The 15,899-nt window shown below is 32.2% G+C and overlaps 1 protein-coding gene across 2 annotated transcripts in view; it reads left to right on the top strand.

The window, feature by feature from the left end:
- LOC117318894 overlaps positions 1-14,117 on the top strand; it is a 32,642-nt gene extending 18,525 nt beyond the window's left edge. Inside the window, exons 3-5 of one of the 2 annotated variants that reach the window (XM_033873821.1) lie at positions 7,229-7,366; positions 8,459-8,524; positions 10,373-14,117. In XM_033873821.1, the coding sequence (XP_033729712.1) occupies positions 7,229-7,366; positions 8,459-8,524; positions 10,373-10,641 (473 nt within the window). In that variant the 3' untranslated portion in view covers positions 10,642-14,117. The remainder of the gene's footprint in view (positions 1-7,228; positions 7,367-8,458; positions 8,525-10,372) is intronic. The other variant, XM_033873822.1, reaches the window with a different exon arrangement.
- The last annotated feature ends 1,782 nt before the right edge of the window (positions 14,118-15,899 follow it).

The following is a 15,899-nucleotide window of genomic DNA, read 5'->3' on the forward strand; positions in this document are numbered from 1 at the left end:
ACTCTTAATATCAAGCTGACAAAGCACTATGCATCTAAGTATAACTCCAACTAGAATGATCTCCCTTTATTTCCGGTATTCTGTAAACAAGGATTGTCGGTATGTTATGACTGAAGATCTCTTTATTACTTTGCTCTGTTTGTAGGTATATTTGTATTAATTTAGATATTATAGGTTAGCATAAGTTTATGATATAACCTATAGATACTAATGTTCTAAATGTATTGTATATTATCTCTGTTTAATTTCGTGAATGAATGTTGTGTGAATGAGTTTATCTTGTTTGATTCCATCAAAAACCAATGTTTTTTAAAGAATATATCGTACCGTTCTCTTGTACAATTTATTATTATTATTATGTCAGGAACTGTGCATCCTAATCCTGGACCTTTACTATCTGACTCCAAATATACCATTAATGATATTTCTATTCTTAATTTGAATGTACGGTCAATACGGAACAAGTTAGATTTGATTGAAACTGAATTTTCTGAAATTGATATTCTATGTTTAACAGAATCGCATCTCAATGATGAAATTGAAAATAAAGATCTACAAATTAAATTCCACCCAAACATATTTAGATGTGACAGAATAGGTAGACCAGGTGGTGGGGTTATTATCTACACAAAAAATAATATTTTAACCAAGAGAATGCCTAACTTAGAATCTAATGAGATTGAAAATATAGTTATAGAAATCAAAACAAACAATAAATCTATACTACTCTGCTGTATTTACAGACCTCCTGACACTTTAGTGGAATATTGGCAGAAATTTGATAATCTATTAGACAACCTTACCAATACAAACACCAATTTAATAATAACCGGCGACATTAACCAAGACATGCTTAACATACTACCAAACTCCTATATCTCTAGAATTCTTACTAAATATCAACTTGATAATGTAAATCAATCACCAACCAGAATTACTCGTACATCCTCAACATGTATTGATATCTTTTATGTTAATAACTTGAATATGATACAGAATACTGAAGTTCTACCACCTTTATGCAGTGATCATTGTCCAATAGTTCTTAATCTGTGTTTCAAAGTATTTAAAGAACGGTCCTTTGAAAGAATTATCCATAAATATAATGAAGCAAATTGGGACTTAATGAATGCTAATCTCTCTTCCTTAGATTGGGAAACAATAATTGGAAATGACAATGATGTAGATGTAATTAATGATAAAATATTAAACAATATTAGAACATTAGCTGAAACTTACATTCCTTCAAAAAAGATAAGATTACGCCCAAATGACAAACCTTGGATGAATAGTATAATTAGAAATAGATTAAGAAAGAAAAATAGAGTTCATAAAATAGCTAGAAACACTAACAAGGAAAGCGATTGGCTTAAGTTCAGAAATTCTCGTAATGAAGTTATTGAGTTAATCCGGGAAGCAAAATCTAATTATTTAACAAAGATGCAAAATTCTCTATTAGATAAAAATACTCCTCCTAGAAAATGGTGGCAAATAGCCAAATCAATAAGTGATCTAAATAATAAATCTACCTCAAATCCCCTCACAGTTAATGGTAATACATTATTACATCCTCTTGATAAGGCTGAGGCTCTCAATAATTTTTTTACTTCCATATCTAATGCAGTTGATGAAGATCCTGATGATATTGTTGATGAATTACCTCCCCTTAGTCACTTGGATTTTAATAATATAGAAATCACTGAACAAGATATCATAGACCAAATTAAAATAATCAAGGAGAATAAACCACCAGGACCTGATAATTTATCACCTAAAATTGTAAAGAATCTTTTACCCTCACTTGTCAAACCTTTAAAAATTCTTTTTCAAAAAACTATAGACCTTGGTAAGATTCCACTTGCATGGAAATCTTCAAATGTAAATGCCTTATATAAAGGTAAAGGAAACACTGATGATCCTAGTAACTATAGACCCATTGCAATTACACCTTGTTTTATTAAAATACTTGAAAAAATTATTTTCAAATATGTGTACAATCATGTAAACAAACATCATATAATTAGTGTTCACCAATCTGGCTTCCAGAAAAATGATTCTACTATTAATCAGTTACTCACAGTATATAATACAATTTCAAAAACTTTAGATGAAGGGAAAGATATAAGACTTGTTTTCTGTGACATTAGCAAAGCCTTTGACAGAGTCTGGCATAAAGGATTATTATATAAATTAAAAAAATATGGCATAAAAGGTAATCTCTATAACTGGTTTGAAAATTATCTCTCAAATAGAAGACAACGAGTTGTATATGATGGTTATTCATCTAGTTTTAAAAATGTAAATTCTGGAGTCCCTCAAGGATCAATTCTTGGACCTTTTCTGTTTTTACTCTTTATTAATGATCTAACTAATGAAGTATGTACCAATATAAAGCTATTTGCTGATGACACTTCTTTATATGTTATTGTAGATGATGACTTGGTAACTCCATGTATGGAATTAAATGAGGATTTAGAATCTATCAACAACTGGGCTAGCCAATGGAAAATAATCTTCAACCCAAATAAAACTATAGCATAATTAACTGTAACAAAAAAAAAACAGAAATCATCCAACACTTATTTTTGATAATCAGCCTCTGAATGAGAAAGATATACATAAACATCTAGGAGTCACATTAAATTCTAAAGGCACATGGAGCAATCATATTCAAGATATTTATGAAAAAGGTTATAAAAGATTAAACATTTTAAGAATGCTCAAACATAAAATTGATAGGAACTCATTAATTACACTATATTGTTCATATGTTAGACCAATTTTAGAATATTCAGATACTGTTTGGGATAATTGTACTACTGCAGAGTCGAAATTACTTGAATCAATTCAAATTGAAGCAATGAAAATAATAACTGGGTTAAGAAGTGGAACATCTCATCATAAACTTTACAATGAAACTAATTTAGAACCACTTATTGAAAGACGTCGCAAACATAAACTTATCCTAATGTATAAAATATTGAACAAAATGACTCCTGAATATTTATTTGATATTGTTAGACCCTATATTAATAATAATGCTCCACATCATAACCTTAGAAATCATAGATTCTTTAATATTCCTCGATGCAGAACAAACTTGTCAATGTATGATAACAGCTACTTCATTGATGTCATGAAAATTTGGAACTCCCTTGAAACAGACTTAACTAGTGCTCCTTCACTGAATATTTTTAAATCTAAATTGAATAGAAATAGGCCTTTAAACACTGATACTACTCACTTATTTAAACTTTGCTCACCTAGAAAATTAAATATCACTCTTTGCCAATTAAGAAACTCTGCTAGCAACTTAAATTATCACAGATTAATAGATCATCTAATTCCAAATTCAGCCTGTTCCTGTGGTTATTACTCTGAGGATCTAGACCATTACTTCTTCTATTGTCCAAATTACAACCATATAAGGCACTTTATACATGACATATTTATACAAGTTGGTTTTATAGATATTAACTTACTAACATGTGGTAACTATGAACTTTCACTTGATCTTAACAAATTTGTTTTAAGTAATGTAGAAAGATTTATAACTAATTCGAGAAGTTTTAATTCTCATTGAATCAATTAATTATATAATATTTCATTAATATGTATGTATATTATTATCATTGTTCAATAAAATACTCATCTTTCTCAATGTCAGGTAGGTGAAGCGCTTTTGCTCTACAAAATTTTGTATAATTATCTATTTTTTATATATATAAATAAAAATATTTCCTGAACTTTTGATACTTTTCAACTAGAAATTATTCCATTAAACTATGAAAAACTACTTAAACTATTACAATGGTGTGTGTATGAGTGTATGAGTGTATGTTCAAATGTTATAAATAACCCTAATTATATAGCTCTATTGTTCAAGTTGTCTAGAAAAATGCTATCAATATTATATTATCAAAATGTCATTTACATATGTATGTGGGAGAAGACTGATATAGGCTAAGCCTGTTGTCAAATCCCTTTGTATTATAAGATCTTGTACAATAAAATTTGTTGAAATTGAAATACCCTAACTAGGTAACTAGCAGAGTGTCACCCTGACCTACATTTTAAACTTTGACCTACTTTGAAAAAGATCATAGCTGGCTCTAACTCCTACACTAGTACTAAACTATAGCTAAGCATGTACTTGTCACTGGAACTTTATACTTAGATCATTCATGGGTTCCCCTACACTTGTAATTGTAGGTAAGGCTGCTTTGTCTACCAATAATGGTAATTCTCAAATTCAGGTCTACAGACTACATGTATGTGCAAGTTCCTCTCTATCCTTATGATTATATAGCAGTTGTGCTCATGCATTGCATAATTAATATGGTTGGCAAATCAGATCAAATTATGAACTGTTAAATAATTAAATATAAGATATCCTTTCAATATTTTATGCATCAATTTATGGATTATAAAGAACGTTTCTTTGAAGATTAATTTAGTTTCGTTAAAGAATGTAATTTTAACGTGTTTCCATATAGTAATGTATATATACTCGATCACTATGCCACAAATCAACAGTCGTTGTTTTTTTGTAAATAAAACAAATTAAAAACTACAGCAAAGTGTTTCAACAGAAAGTAATCTTTCATCATGACAATCCTAAGAGTCAGGTCCTTAATTTTAGGGAGTCAAAAACATACTCCCAAGGGTCTCCTGGATGTTGTGATGACAAACGAAATATAATCCTATATCTACAAAATTTCAGATGATTTCATGATGATATTGTTTTAGAATCTTATTCTGGTGTAAAAAAATCAGCTATAGCTAATTCATCAGGATATTTTTTTTTTTAATTTTGATAAGGAGATCACATAGTCAGTTAACTGTTTGTCTCTAGTACCAAGAAAAATAATAAAAGCAAAGATCTAGGGTCATGCCTCCCAGAAAAACTGAATACTGAAACAAAACCGGTGCCTGGGGAAAATGTGTATGGTTAGTTTTCAAAACAACTTATTACTGTATTGTTACTCTCAGTACCGAGTATAGTCTTCATTCAGTTTCCAGACTAATATACGCCCTGTATACATTCCTTTGTTGGATGCTATCGGGATTTTAGGGAGAAAATTCAAGAAACTTTTTTATGATTAACCGGTTATCCAGATTTGTATTCGGTTACATAGTAACGTTATGAACGGTTAACCGGTTAACCATTGAATTGCCAACCCTAATAATTACCAATAAATCTTGAGACTGATTACTGGTATATTATTAAAGCAAACATGTAACCAAATGACATCCATTGCTCTAGATCTACTGATTTCATTAATCAATCTAATTAAAATTTGACTTGTATTTTCTGCTCCTCTATATATATGTATGTATATATGCTGTATTGCAGTGCACTGTAGAGTATCGTAGAGGAGTGGAGATTGATAAGATTGCATCGATCATTAATCACCTGATGATTGTCCTGAAAATTATTACACTTACTCAAAAGTATCACCTCTTTTACAAGTTTATGTTTATGTTTCAACCTGATACCAGGGGTCAAAATTGAAGTCACTTTTATATCATGAATAGATTTTCGAAATTGATTCTTCTATATATACGGTAGCTATACGTATACTGACTAATGATCCAATCGTCTTAAAAATCAAACTTCACACTTATTCAGGGTTTTCAGGTTTCCTGCATCTTAATTAAACACAGAAAAAACATAAAGCACTCCCAAGCTAAATGTCTAGCTATATCTGTGCATCCTTGAGATGCATTGTAATTCCAAAATCTGCCATACAATGAAGAAATGAAAGTTGATTTCAATTGACACTAGCTATTTATACCCCCCGCAACGAAGTTAGGGGGGGTATACTGGAATAACCTTGTCCGTCCGTCTGTCACAAAATTTATGCATTCGCTCATTTCTTTATGGATTTCACTCAAATTTGATATAAATTTTTAACCAGAATTATGCCCCTTTTTCATACAAAATGTGTCATAATTTTGTCCGGCTATGCATTCACTTAGTTTGTTGTGGATTTTCTTGAAACTTTATACAGAGTTGAAGGATGGCATGAAGTTGTGTCTCCAGTAAGGGCTTCTTCTGAAAAAACCCTTTTTACAGAGTTATGCCCCTTTATGTAAAAAATGGTTACTAGCTTGTCCGGCTATGCATTTGCTTTGTTTTCAATGGATTTTCTTGAAACTTTTTACACAGTTGAAGGACTGCATGCACTTGTTCCCCCAGTAAATGCTTTTTCCGATAAAATGCTTTTTACATAGTTATGCCCCTTTATTTGAAAAATGGTTATAATTTTGTCCAGTTATGCATTTCCTCAGTTTTTACAAAATTGGTGCATAGTTAAAAGACCATATGGAGTTGTGATTTTCCCCAATGCAAGTAGTCCTTTTAAACAAATTATGCCACTTTAGCCCTTTTTAACAGAGTTATGCCCCTTTTTCATGCAAAATGTGTCATAATTTTGTCCGGCTAGCATTCACTTAGTTTTTGATGGATTTTCTTGAAACTTATACAGAGTTGAAGGATGGCATGAAGTTGTGTCTCCAGTAATGACTCCTTCCGGAAAAAAAACCTTTTTACAGAGTTATGCCCCTTTATGTAAAAAATGGTTACTAGCTTGTCCAGCTATGCATTTGCTTTGTTTTCAATGGATTTTACTAAAATTTGGTATGTAGTTAGATGACCCTATGAGGTTTAATTCTATGCAAAGATTTTGCCGAATTACCAGTTCTAATAGAGTTATGCCCCTTTTTCTTTAAAAATGAGCAAAATTTTATTCGGCTATGCATTCATGATCACTTATAATAGCTTAATTTCAATGTGTATGTCATCACTGTACCATTGCCTACCAACTTCATTAATAATCCAATTTTCCTGAAACTTCATTTCTATAAATTACTTATATCAATCATTTCTTGTATGATTTCTCATTTCAACCTACTTGGGGTCAGAATTGATTTCACTGTTAGTACAAAAGTATTTTTTTTTTATACATTTTTCACAACAGTCATCTGTTGTATTAGTGTGTGTTTTAACTACCTATACGTGGGATAAAAATTTGATCACTGTTAATATTTCTATAAATAGATTTACATTGAGGGGATTCATATTGTCTGCAATGCCTTGTAATTAATTTTTCACTCATGTTCTATTTATATCTATATGACATTTAAAATTGGAAAATTGGATGTAAATACATACGTACAGTATACAGTGTATAGTAAATATTTTTTATATATATTATTATTCCAGATGAGGAGATAACCTTCATGGGCCTGTTGAACACCCTGGTACCTATGGAGAATGCTTTGTTGAATGTGTACATCGGGACAGGAAAGTTTGCATTCTCTGCAGATATCAAACTTGTCCTCCGCCACTGTTATGCTAAGTGTAAGTAATCATCTAAGGAAAAAGAAACACAATTAGAAATTTCCTGGTTAACTACTGGAAATTAGAGTTTCGTGTCCTTTGATTCAAATGTAGGGATGTTTAACTTTTGCCCATACCACCCGACACTTTATCACTGATTATAAAAAGCCCTCCATCTCTGGGTTGTGAGTTCGAAACTCACATGGGGCAGTTGCCTGGTACTGACCGTATACTATAGTACTGTAGTAGGTCAGTGGTTTTTAGCTCACCTGCCCCAAGGGCAAGTGAGCTTATGCCGTGGTGCGGCGTCCGGCCGTCCATCTGTCCGGCCGTCCGGCATCAACTTTTTCATTTCAACAACTTCTTCTCAATAACCAAGAGGCCAAGGGACTTGATATTGGGTTGTAGCATGCTTAAGTGAAGGGCTACCAAGTTTGTTCAAATAAATGACCTTGACCTACATTCAATGTCACAGGGGTCAAATAGGCTATAATCTTCAAAAGACTTCTCCTCAATAACCAAGAGGCCCAGGGACTTGGTATTGGGATTGTAGCATGCTAGGGTAAAGGGCTACAAAGTTTGTTCAAATAAATGACCTTCATTCAAGGTCACTAAAGGTCACATTGTTCAAATAGGCTATAATATAATCTTCAATTGACTTCTCCTTTATAACCAAGAGGCCCAGGGACTTGATATTAGGCTTTTAGCATGCTGGAGTGAAGGGCTACCAATTTTGTTCAAATAAATGACCTTGACCTACATTCAACGTCACAGGGGTGAAATCGGATTAAATCTGTAAACAATAATTTTGCGATAGCCAAGAGCTTCATAGACCTGATATTAGGCCAATAGAATGCTGGAATGAAGGACTAGAAAATTTATTAAAATGAATAAACCTAGCTTACTATGATATTTGAATGAAGAGGTAATCAGCATAGTATCTGTAGAAATGACCTCAATCAACTTCAAAGTTGCTGTAGAGTCAAGTTATGCCCCTTTTCCTTTATTTCTTGACAGAATCTTCTCAAGGCAACTCTATTTTAATCATAGATTGCCAGATTATACATTTCTGATTAGATATATTTACTTATTATGTAATTTGTTTACTTTCAGATCACAGTGAACCGACCCAGGAAGAGTTTGAGTTAGAATGGAACCGTATCAAAGGTACTGGCATAGGTTAGTGTTATCCTCAGATCGTCTCCTCACCAAAACAGTGTACAGTACCATAACTATATTTATATGGTCCGTCGATCCAGGCATCTTGACATAACAGTACATCAAGTTCTTAATGGTCAGTAGGCCTAGGGTTATATATGATAACGACATTAAATGTATAGACATTCTATGTACATATATTTACATGTATTTTCAAGTGACTATTACAATAGCATTAGCAAGCCAATAGTCTCCCATGGGAAACTGGCAAGGTGAGGGGATTGGTTTGTATTGTGATCAGACCTCCTTCCGTCCTTCTCTACTATGGCTTGACTGGGCCCTACCAGTTGGTGTTTCATACTCTTCTTGTCACTGGAACTTATTACTAGAACATGTACTTACTACCTAGGACATCAATTCTCCTAGGTGAAGGAGTGTATCATGTATGAAAAGGTAGGTCAGACTGACCTACAATTTGACCTATATCCAGTGGGGGACCTACATCAAAGAAAACTGTGTAACAGTAACCTGGGTGAGGCAGTGTGTCATATGTATCAAAAGTAGGTCACTCTGTCCTACATTTTGACCTTTGACCTACATCCAGTTGGGGACTGTTAGTCACTGAATTGTTATGTTGTTTATATATTGGACATAAAATAATCCCAAACTAAATATTACCAAGGATGTGTACCAATGTCACAACACAGCGAATACAGTAGTTTTGAATACTTTGTAACTGTCATAACATGTAAGTGTAGATATTGTAGTGTGTTTTGACTTTAGAAAAGCATCAAATTGTTGCAGGTTAGTGAGCTTGTGCATCTGTAATATATGTTATAGAAATATACATTTTAAACAGGAAATAAGCACAATGCTTTAAACATAAACAACAAGTTTACCACTAGAACCTATAGAGTACTGTATTAGGTTTTATTTTAATCATAAACAATAGACATGATGGCATTTTTGTGTGTGTAATTTGGGGAACTGTTGATCTTATATCTGCCTGTATACAATGGTCCCTCTCTGATAGAACCACCCATGGGACTGACATTAGCTATAGGTGGTCTTATAATATGAGAGGTCTTTCCCAAGAGGACTGGTGTCAAGAGAGCCAATACATGTATTTTTAACCATACCTGTACATTGAATAACAGGATTGTTTAATGAAATTAATGTCATTGATATATTCAATCAATATGTGTAAAAAAAAATATAATACAGTATACATATATGTACATACTGTACCATATTTGAAGCAGTGGAACAATGCAGTATGTTTCGTTCATAGCAAATGGATATTAGCTTAGTATGAATCAATTATATTTAACTGTGTAAACGAAATACAAAATACCTAAACTGTAAGCACACACTATTGTCATCATGTTTAGAGTTATAACTACTTATTTTATCTGATTTCAGTGTCAAATGGGGTCTGATTTAATATCTAAGTTTGTAGGGCATCATACAAAAAAAAATAGAAAGAGACTTTCAGCTTGCTGAAATCATGTAAACAAAGCATGGTCACTTCCCAGAGGGAAACTATATCGTGTTTTTAGGGTACGATTAAGCATTTGTTGGTCAGGTAAGACGGATGGTCATTCGGAGATTTATCATTGAATCGGTGATCAAGAAAAATGGACACATACAAAGAGTGGTCGCTGGTGAGAGTGGTCGTAAAGAGGGGGGATCACTGTATTGATCTTTATCATTACAATAATTTATTATCCTTCAGAGTAACAAAAAGATAGATACAAGAATCAGATAAAAAGTAATTTTTAATGAAATATACATGTGTATGCATCAAGTTCATATAAGAAAAATGTATCATTTTGTTTTGATCATTCTATTTTTGTTTTCTCCTTTCAGAACACTTAATGGAACAGGTTGATTTAGAGAAAACAAGAGCCAACAGAACAGAGGAGGAGAAGATGAGGGCAGAGGAGGAGAAGATGAGGGCAGAGGAGGAGAAACTGGAGGCTTTGAACAGGGAGGCCATACTAAAGAAAGAGAAGGATGATGAGAGGGCAAAAGCTGAAGCAGAGAGGGCAAATGCTAAGGCAGAGAGGGCAAAAGCTGAAATGTTAGAGAAGCAACTGGCAAAGATGACAGCTCTTTTTGAAAAGGAAAAGGTTTAAACAACTTTTATTACAGATTCAACAAATGACTGGATGTGTGCGAGCGTGATCTCTTTTTTGTGTGAAACTGGTATGAATGTTGTTTCTTCAATATTAGGATACTAAATCTAGCTCAATACAGTAAAACACGTTTAGTACGAACACGCTTATAGCAATTTTATGGATATTGCGAACTGATCCCGATTCCCCAGCTATTCGCCCTCTTACTTCTATGTAATTCTGTAATTATATTGCGAATTTCACATAGCGAAATATTGTCTATAACGAACCAATTTAGCGGTCCCATCGGCTGAAATTCCATGTTATTTTAACACTCTAGTACGAACCCATCTCCGAAGTCGGAGTCATGCCCTGGTGATCATGACCGTGTTATCGATAGTCACCCGAGGGCATGTTTCAGGGTTTATAGGTTTATACGGCTATTGAATCGGTGAGTTATGTTTTCGATGTCTTCTGAATAAAGTGAGTTGTTTTGTCGATGTTTATGCCAAGTTGTTAATCCATTCTTAGATGTCTAATTAGTGTACAGTACATTGTTTCGCAATGGCTTTGTCATCAAGCGATTAAGAGCTAGTGAAAACAAGACTTCCGGGGTAAAGGTCACCACGACCGATTTCGTCAGTATTGAGAACGTTTTGGACAGTAGGACGAGGAGAAAATAGAGACAGAGGAGGGACATTCCGTAATCAGTGGTGCTACGGCGAGTGATTATTTACACGAGATAAGCAATTTTCTGAATGATACGTCAAATCCTTTTAATACTTTGTACACACTTGCCTGGCACGAAAAGTTTCGGCAGAAAATTATAACCGACTTAAAATAATTGAATCGCTTTTAATTTGTACTTGCTTGTAATTTTATCTTAATATTTTCATACAGCCAGATACCTATATAGGTCTCTGATATAGCGAAGTTTTTAGGAAAAAACAATAAAATTCGTAATACACGTAATACGAACTATCGATATAACGAACTGATTCAGTTGGTCCCCTGGGATTCATTATAACCGTGTTTTACTGTATATCCTTGGAATTGTATAAGAGTCGAGTGTGGAAAGGTTCTGGAGGAGAGAGTTTGCTCATCAATTCATTGGTTATAAATGTGATACGAATGATAGCTTATGGTATGTCTGTGATTCTCATCGTTGTTACATGATGCAATTTTTATCTATTAAATATACTGTATAACTTTCTTAATGTATTTCCCATCACAAAGACAGCTAAGATTCATTCAAGCCATTGACATTCAGAATATTTTCGAAATATTTTTTATCTGTTAATTAAAGGCTCTTTTTGACCTTTTAAAATCAAAATTATTTTAAGATATATTTTTGTTGTTTGAAGTTTTTGGTGTTGTGGAAGTAATGATCATGGGGATGGATTTAGATTTTGAAAGTTGTAATTTCTTGTGGTAAAAGTTTCAATTCTCATGTATATTATGAGGTGTAGATTGATATTTTTATTACTTGTACAAATCTTATGGCAGCAGTTCTGTTCAGTAAAATTAGTAGACAACTCTTTATGTATCGTACAGGTGAAAATTTAATAATGCATTTCTTGTTTATATGTAGGTATATATGTATATGTGTGTGTGTTTGTGAATTTGTATATAAAAGTATGTCATAATTATGATCATCATTTATCGTAGATTCAATTATTTTCCTCATATCTCGTTTCATCTTTACCATGATATTGTCGATACATAGGTGACCTCTGTTACCTGTGGCCACCAAATATGAAGTGCTATGTTTGAAATGTTGATATGTTATTGTATGTTAACTATGATAAATTCTGTTTACACTGAACTACCGAGTACTACCATGTAATATATATTGTTTTCTAATATACAAATTTTGATCAGTTACAATGAAAAACAAAGGAATTTTTTCAATCTCCCCAGGACCTCCTTGTAAGCAAGTTTACCCTTAATATGGTATATTTTTAAACAATGCATAAATTTAATTTGAAGTAAGCTACAGAATGGATATTATAAGCCAACATGTTTTCTCCTATAAAATTCTTTCCTCTATTTTACTAAAAGGTGTGTTATCACCATGCACCCTTCATTTGTTAAAAGTTTATTTTTCTTTCCTTCTTGAGATGTGCTGGACACAAAAAAAATGTATTCACATCACGATGAAAATCATTTATTTTTTGGAAATTCACAATAATTTTGCTATTTGATTATTATACATCTTAGATTCTGTTGTGTATGTAGGTTTTCACAATCATGGTCTTTACATGAAATTGAATATGTCCCATTTTCCATTGTATGATGTATGTAATGTGTATGGGTAGTAACTCTCCATTGATGTTTAAATAAGATCTGCTGAAGAAATCAGGAAATCATGCAATACACTGTATATGAAATAATTCTTAAAGCACAATCGTTGAACCATATCCTCCTTCTGTTCTCAATATACTAAGGCAGCAATAAGCTGTACATCTCGCAACTGTACAGCACCATTTAATATTAATTGAGTTCATGAAGTGTCAAGGCAGCCAAACACATAAAAATTACTTACCAGGTATACCTGTAGTAGAGCTGCAAAATTTCAAATGAAAGATACATACACTTTAAAATTAGATTTTAATTTGGAGAGATGCTACTTTGAATACCATTGATATCGGTACCCTCTGTTACATATTTACTTGTTTGTATTTATGCAATGAATTGTAATTATAATTTGAACTATTTAGATATGAATGATATATTAAACTTTTTATGTTAATGATTGAAAACTCTTAAGAGATATCAGGTTTTTTCTGTAATTTATGAGATCATTTTAGGTAAAACGATCTAAAAATTTTTTATTGAAAATCGTTGAAGATTTTTAAAGTTAAAATTAATTTTCTGTATATTTACAAGATAATTTTAGATGAGATGTTGGTTTTAGCTGGTCTAGATTGGTGATGATTGTTTATATGGCAGACAGTTGCTATATACAGTGTTACTTAATGAATTTATATAATGTACAGAAAATACCTATAAATTTTTATTTGTAGTATATACACCTACAACAAAATTTTAAAATGTAAATATGGATGAAAATTGTTTCAATTGATCTTTATAAATTTGAATTCTGGATATTTATTAACTTTCACATTGTCTGTTTTTGTTGATATCTTTGTTTTCATTTCCAAATTTGTCATTTTTGTGTTTGTTTTCTCTAATCTCTTTTGAATGTGTCAGTTTTTTTCTAAGACTTTTTTGTCTTTATTCCTTAGTGCTCTCCCTTTATGTGTATTGACTACAATAGTGCATTATTACATTACTTTGACAGTAATGCTACTTGTCTTCAGGTTACACAACACCAACCGTTAGTTATCTCTTGTGTAGTCTGTAAAGGTAACGAAACTCATGTATATTTTACCTTTCATGTAAATATTTTGCTAACGATATGGAAATGTATTTTGTGTAGATAGAATATGATGTATACACTTAATCATGAAGTATAGATTAAATGTGAAATACTGTATAGTGTTGATTTTGTTAATTAACCATCAGTAATTTCTTACACTTTTATCTTATTTAGATAATTATATGTACTCTGTATATATATTAATGGTTTATACACTCTTAATTCCTTTATAGACATCCTTTTTAAAAAACCACAAAGAATACCGAAATGATAACTGAACCATAATCCCAAACTAAAAATAAATTAAACTGGGGCCAAATATAAAGAAACATGTAGATTTGCTGTCTTAACACCTTTTATTTAGACATCCTTTATGCAATAACGACAAATAATACCGAAATGATAACAGAACGATAATTCAAACTAAAAATAAATTAAACGAGGGCAGAAATGACAAAATTTATAGATTTGCATGGAGGATCCTGAAAAAGTATTAGGAGAATAAGACCAGGTGCTCTGGAGGAAGTGTTTTCTGCTCTTAGTCGAATCCGGGTTAAGTCGCAATCTCAAAGGAGAGTTCGGGTGGCGACACTGGAACCACTAGGTATATCGACAAGCAACAAATATGTATTATAGTCACAATTTATCAATGTCTCCACAAGGGATGCAAAACAACACCTCTAAGTTGTCTAGCATATCAATATTCTTCAAAATTGTAAAGGAGTAGCAAATAGGAAATTCTCCTTAGTTTGTTTGGTAAGGCACAGTATATACTATGGTGGCTGTAGTCTAGATTCAGAATTAATTTAATCTTTTGGTGGCAAGATTGGAAAGTCCACTGAATGGAGTACCATAATACGGTAATACTCTTTCATTATGATTGACAAATGGAAGACTCGCCAAAAGGTTTAACAACAAAACCTTCAACCGCCAGACAATATTTTCCTGATCTTGCCAACGTGGCATTGATAAACTTCCATCTCTCTTACCCGATTAAAATTTTGAATGTATGAACTAAATGTTGTTAGGCTGGATATATATAGTAACCCCCGGTACTTAACACATAATATAGAAAGATGTGTCGAAACTGTCGTACATCACATAAAGAAAATAAAAGATTCACTTTCAATATTGTCAACGGGATTTATTAAATTCAAGCTATATGCAATATAACAAGCCAATACATGTGAGAAAGAAATGAGAGCAGTATGGTTCACAACCGTGGAAATCTGCCTACTCAAGGTTACAACTGTCAGAGCTTTCCATCAGTTGTTAGAATGGTGTTAAAATATATTTTATTTTTATCAATGTAAACAAGAAAGACTTTACAATAAAGCTTTCCATCAATAGTGAAGAGATTGCTGTTGCCGTCAAGATTTCAAGTTATCCTGACGGTACGATGGTTACATAAAGCTTTTCATCAGAAGTGCAAACTGACTTCCATCCACAAATAAACATCTGTTGAAAACTTCATCACCATAAAGATATGGATTGGCCAATGAAAAAAAAAAAAGATTCAAATATGATCACAAGCAATACTGACAAACTTTTGTATTAACTACTAACAGTATATATGCAAGACTGTGATATATAGGATGTGTAACTATTAGAAGTTTTAATTTTTTGTTTTTATAACACTAGTATAATATTACAAAAGTTACTTGTGATAGGTTTTGTAATCTCCAACATACATAAAATGAAATGCATTGTATACCAGATTTACATTGGAAAACATGTGATAGGTATTTCACACACCCTAAAATATAAATAATAACTATTTAATATGCATATTGATTTACCCAGTATAGTGGTTTGTTAGTTGACAGGAAAACACTATGATGATATACATTTAAGTTCATCTCATAATCTGTGCAAAATATAAATATTACACCGAACT

The sequence above is a fragment of the Pecten maximus genome, unplaced genomic scaffold (assembly GCF_902652985.1).
Source record: "Pecten maximus unplaced genomic scaffold, xPecMax1.1, whole genome shotgun sequence".
In the NCBI taxonomy this organism is placed as follows: domain Eukaryota; kingdom Metazoa; phylum Mollusca; class Bivalvia; order Pectinida; family Pectinidae; genus Pecten; species Pecten maximus.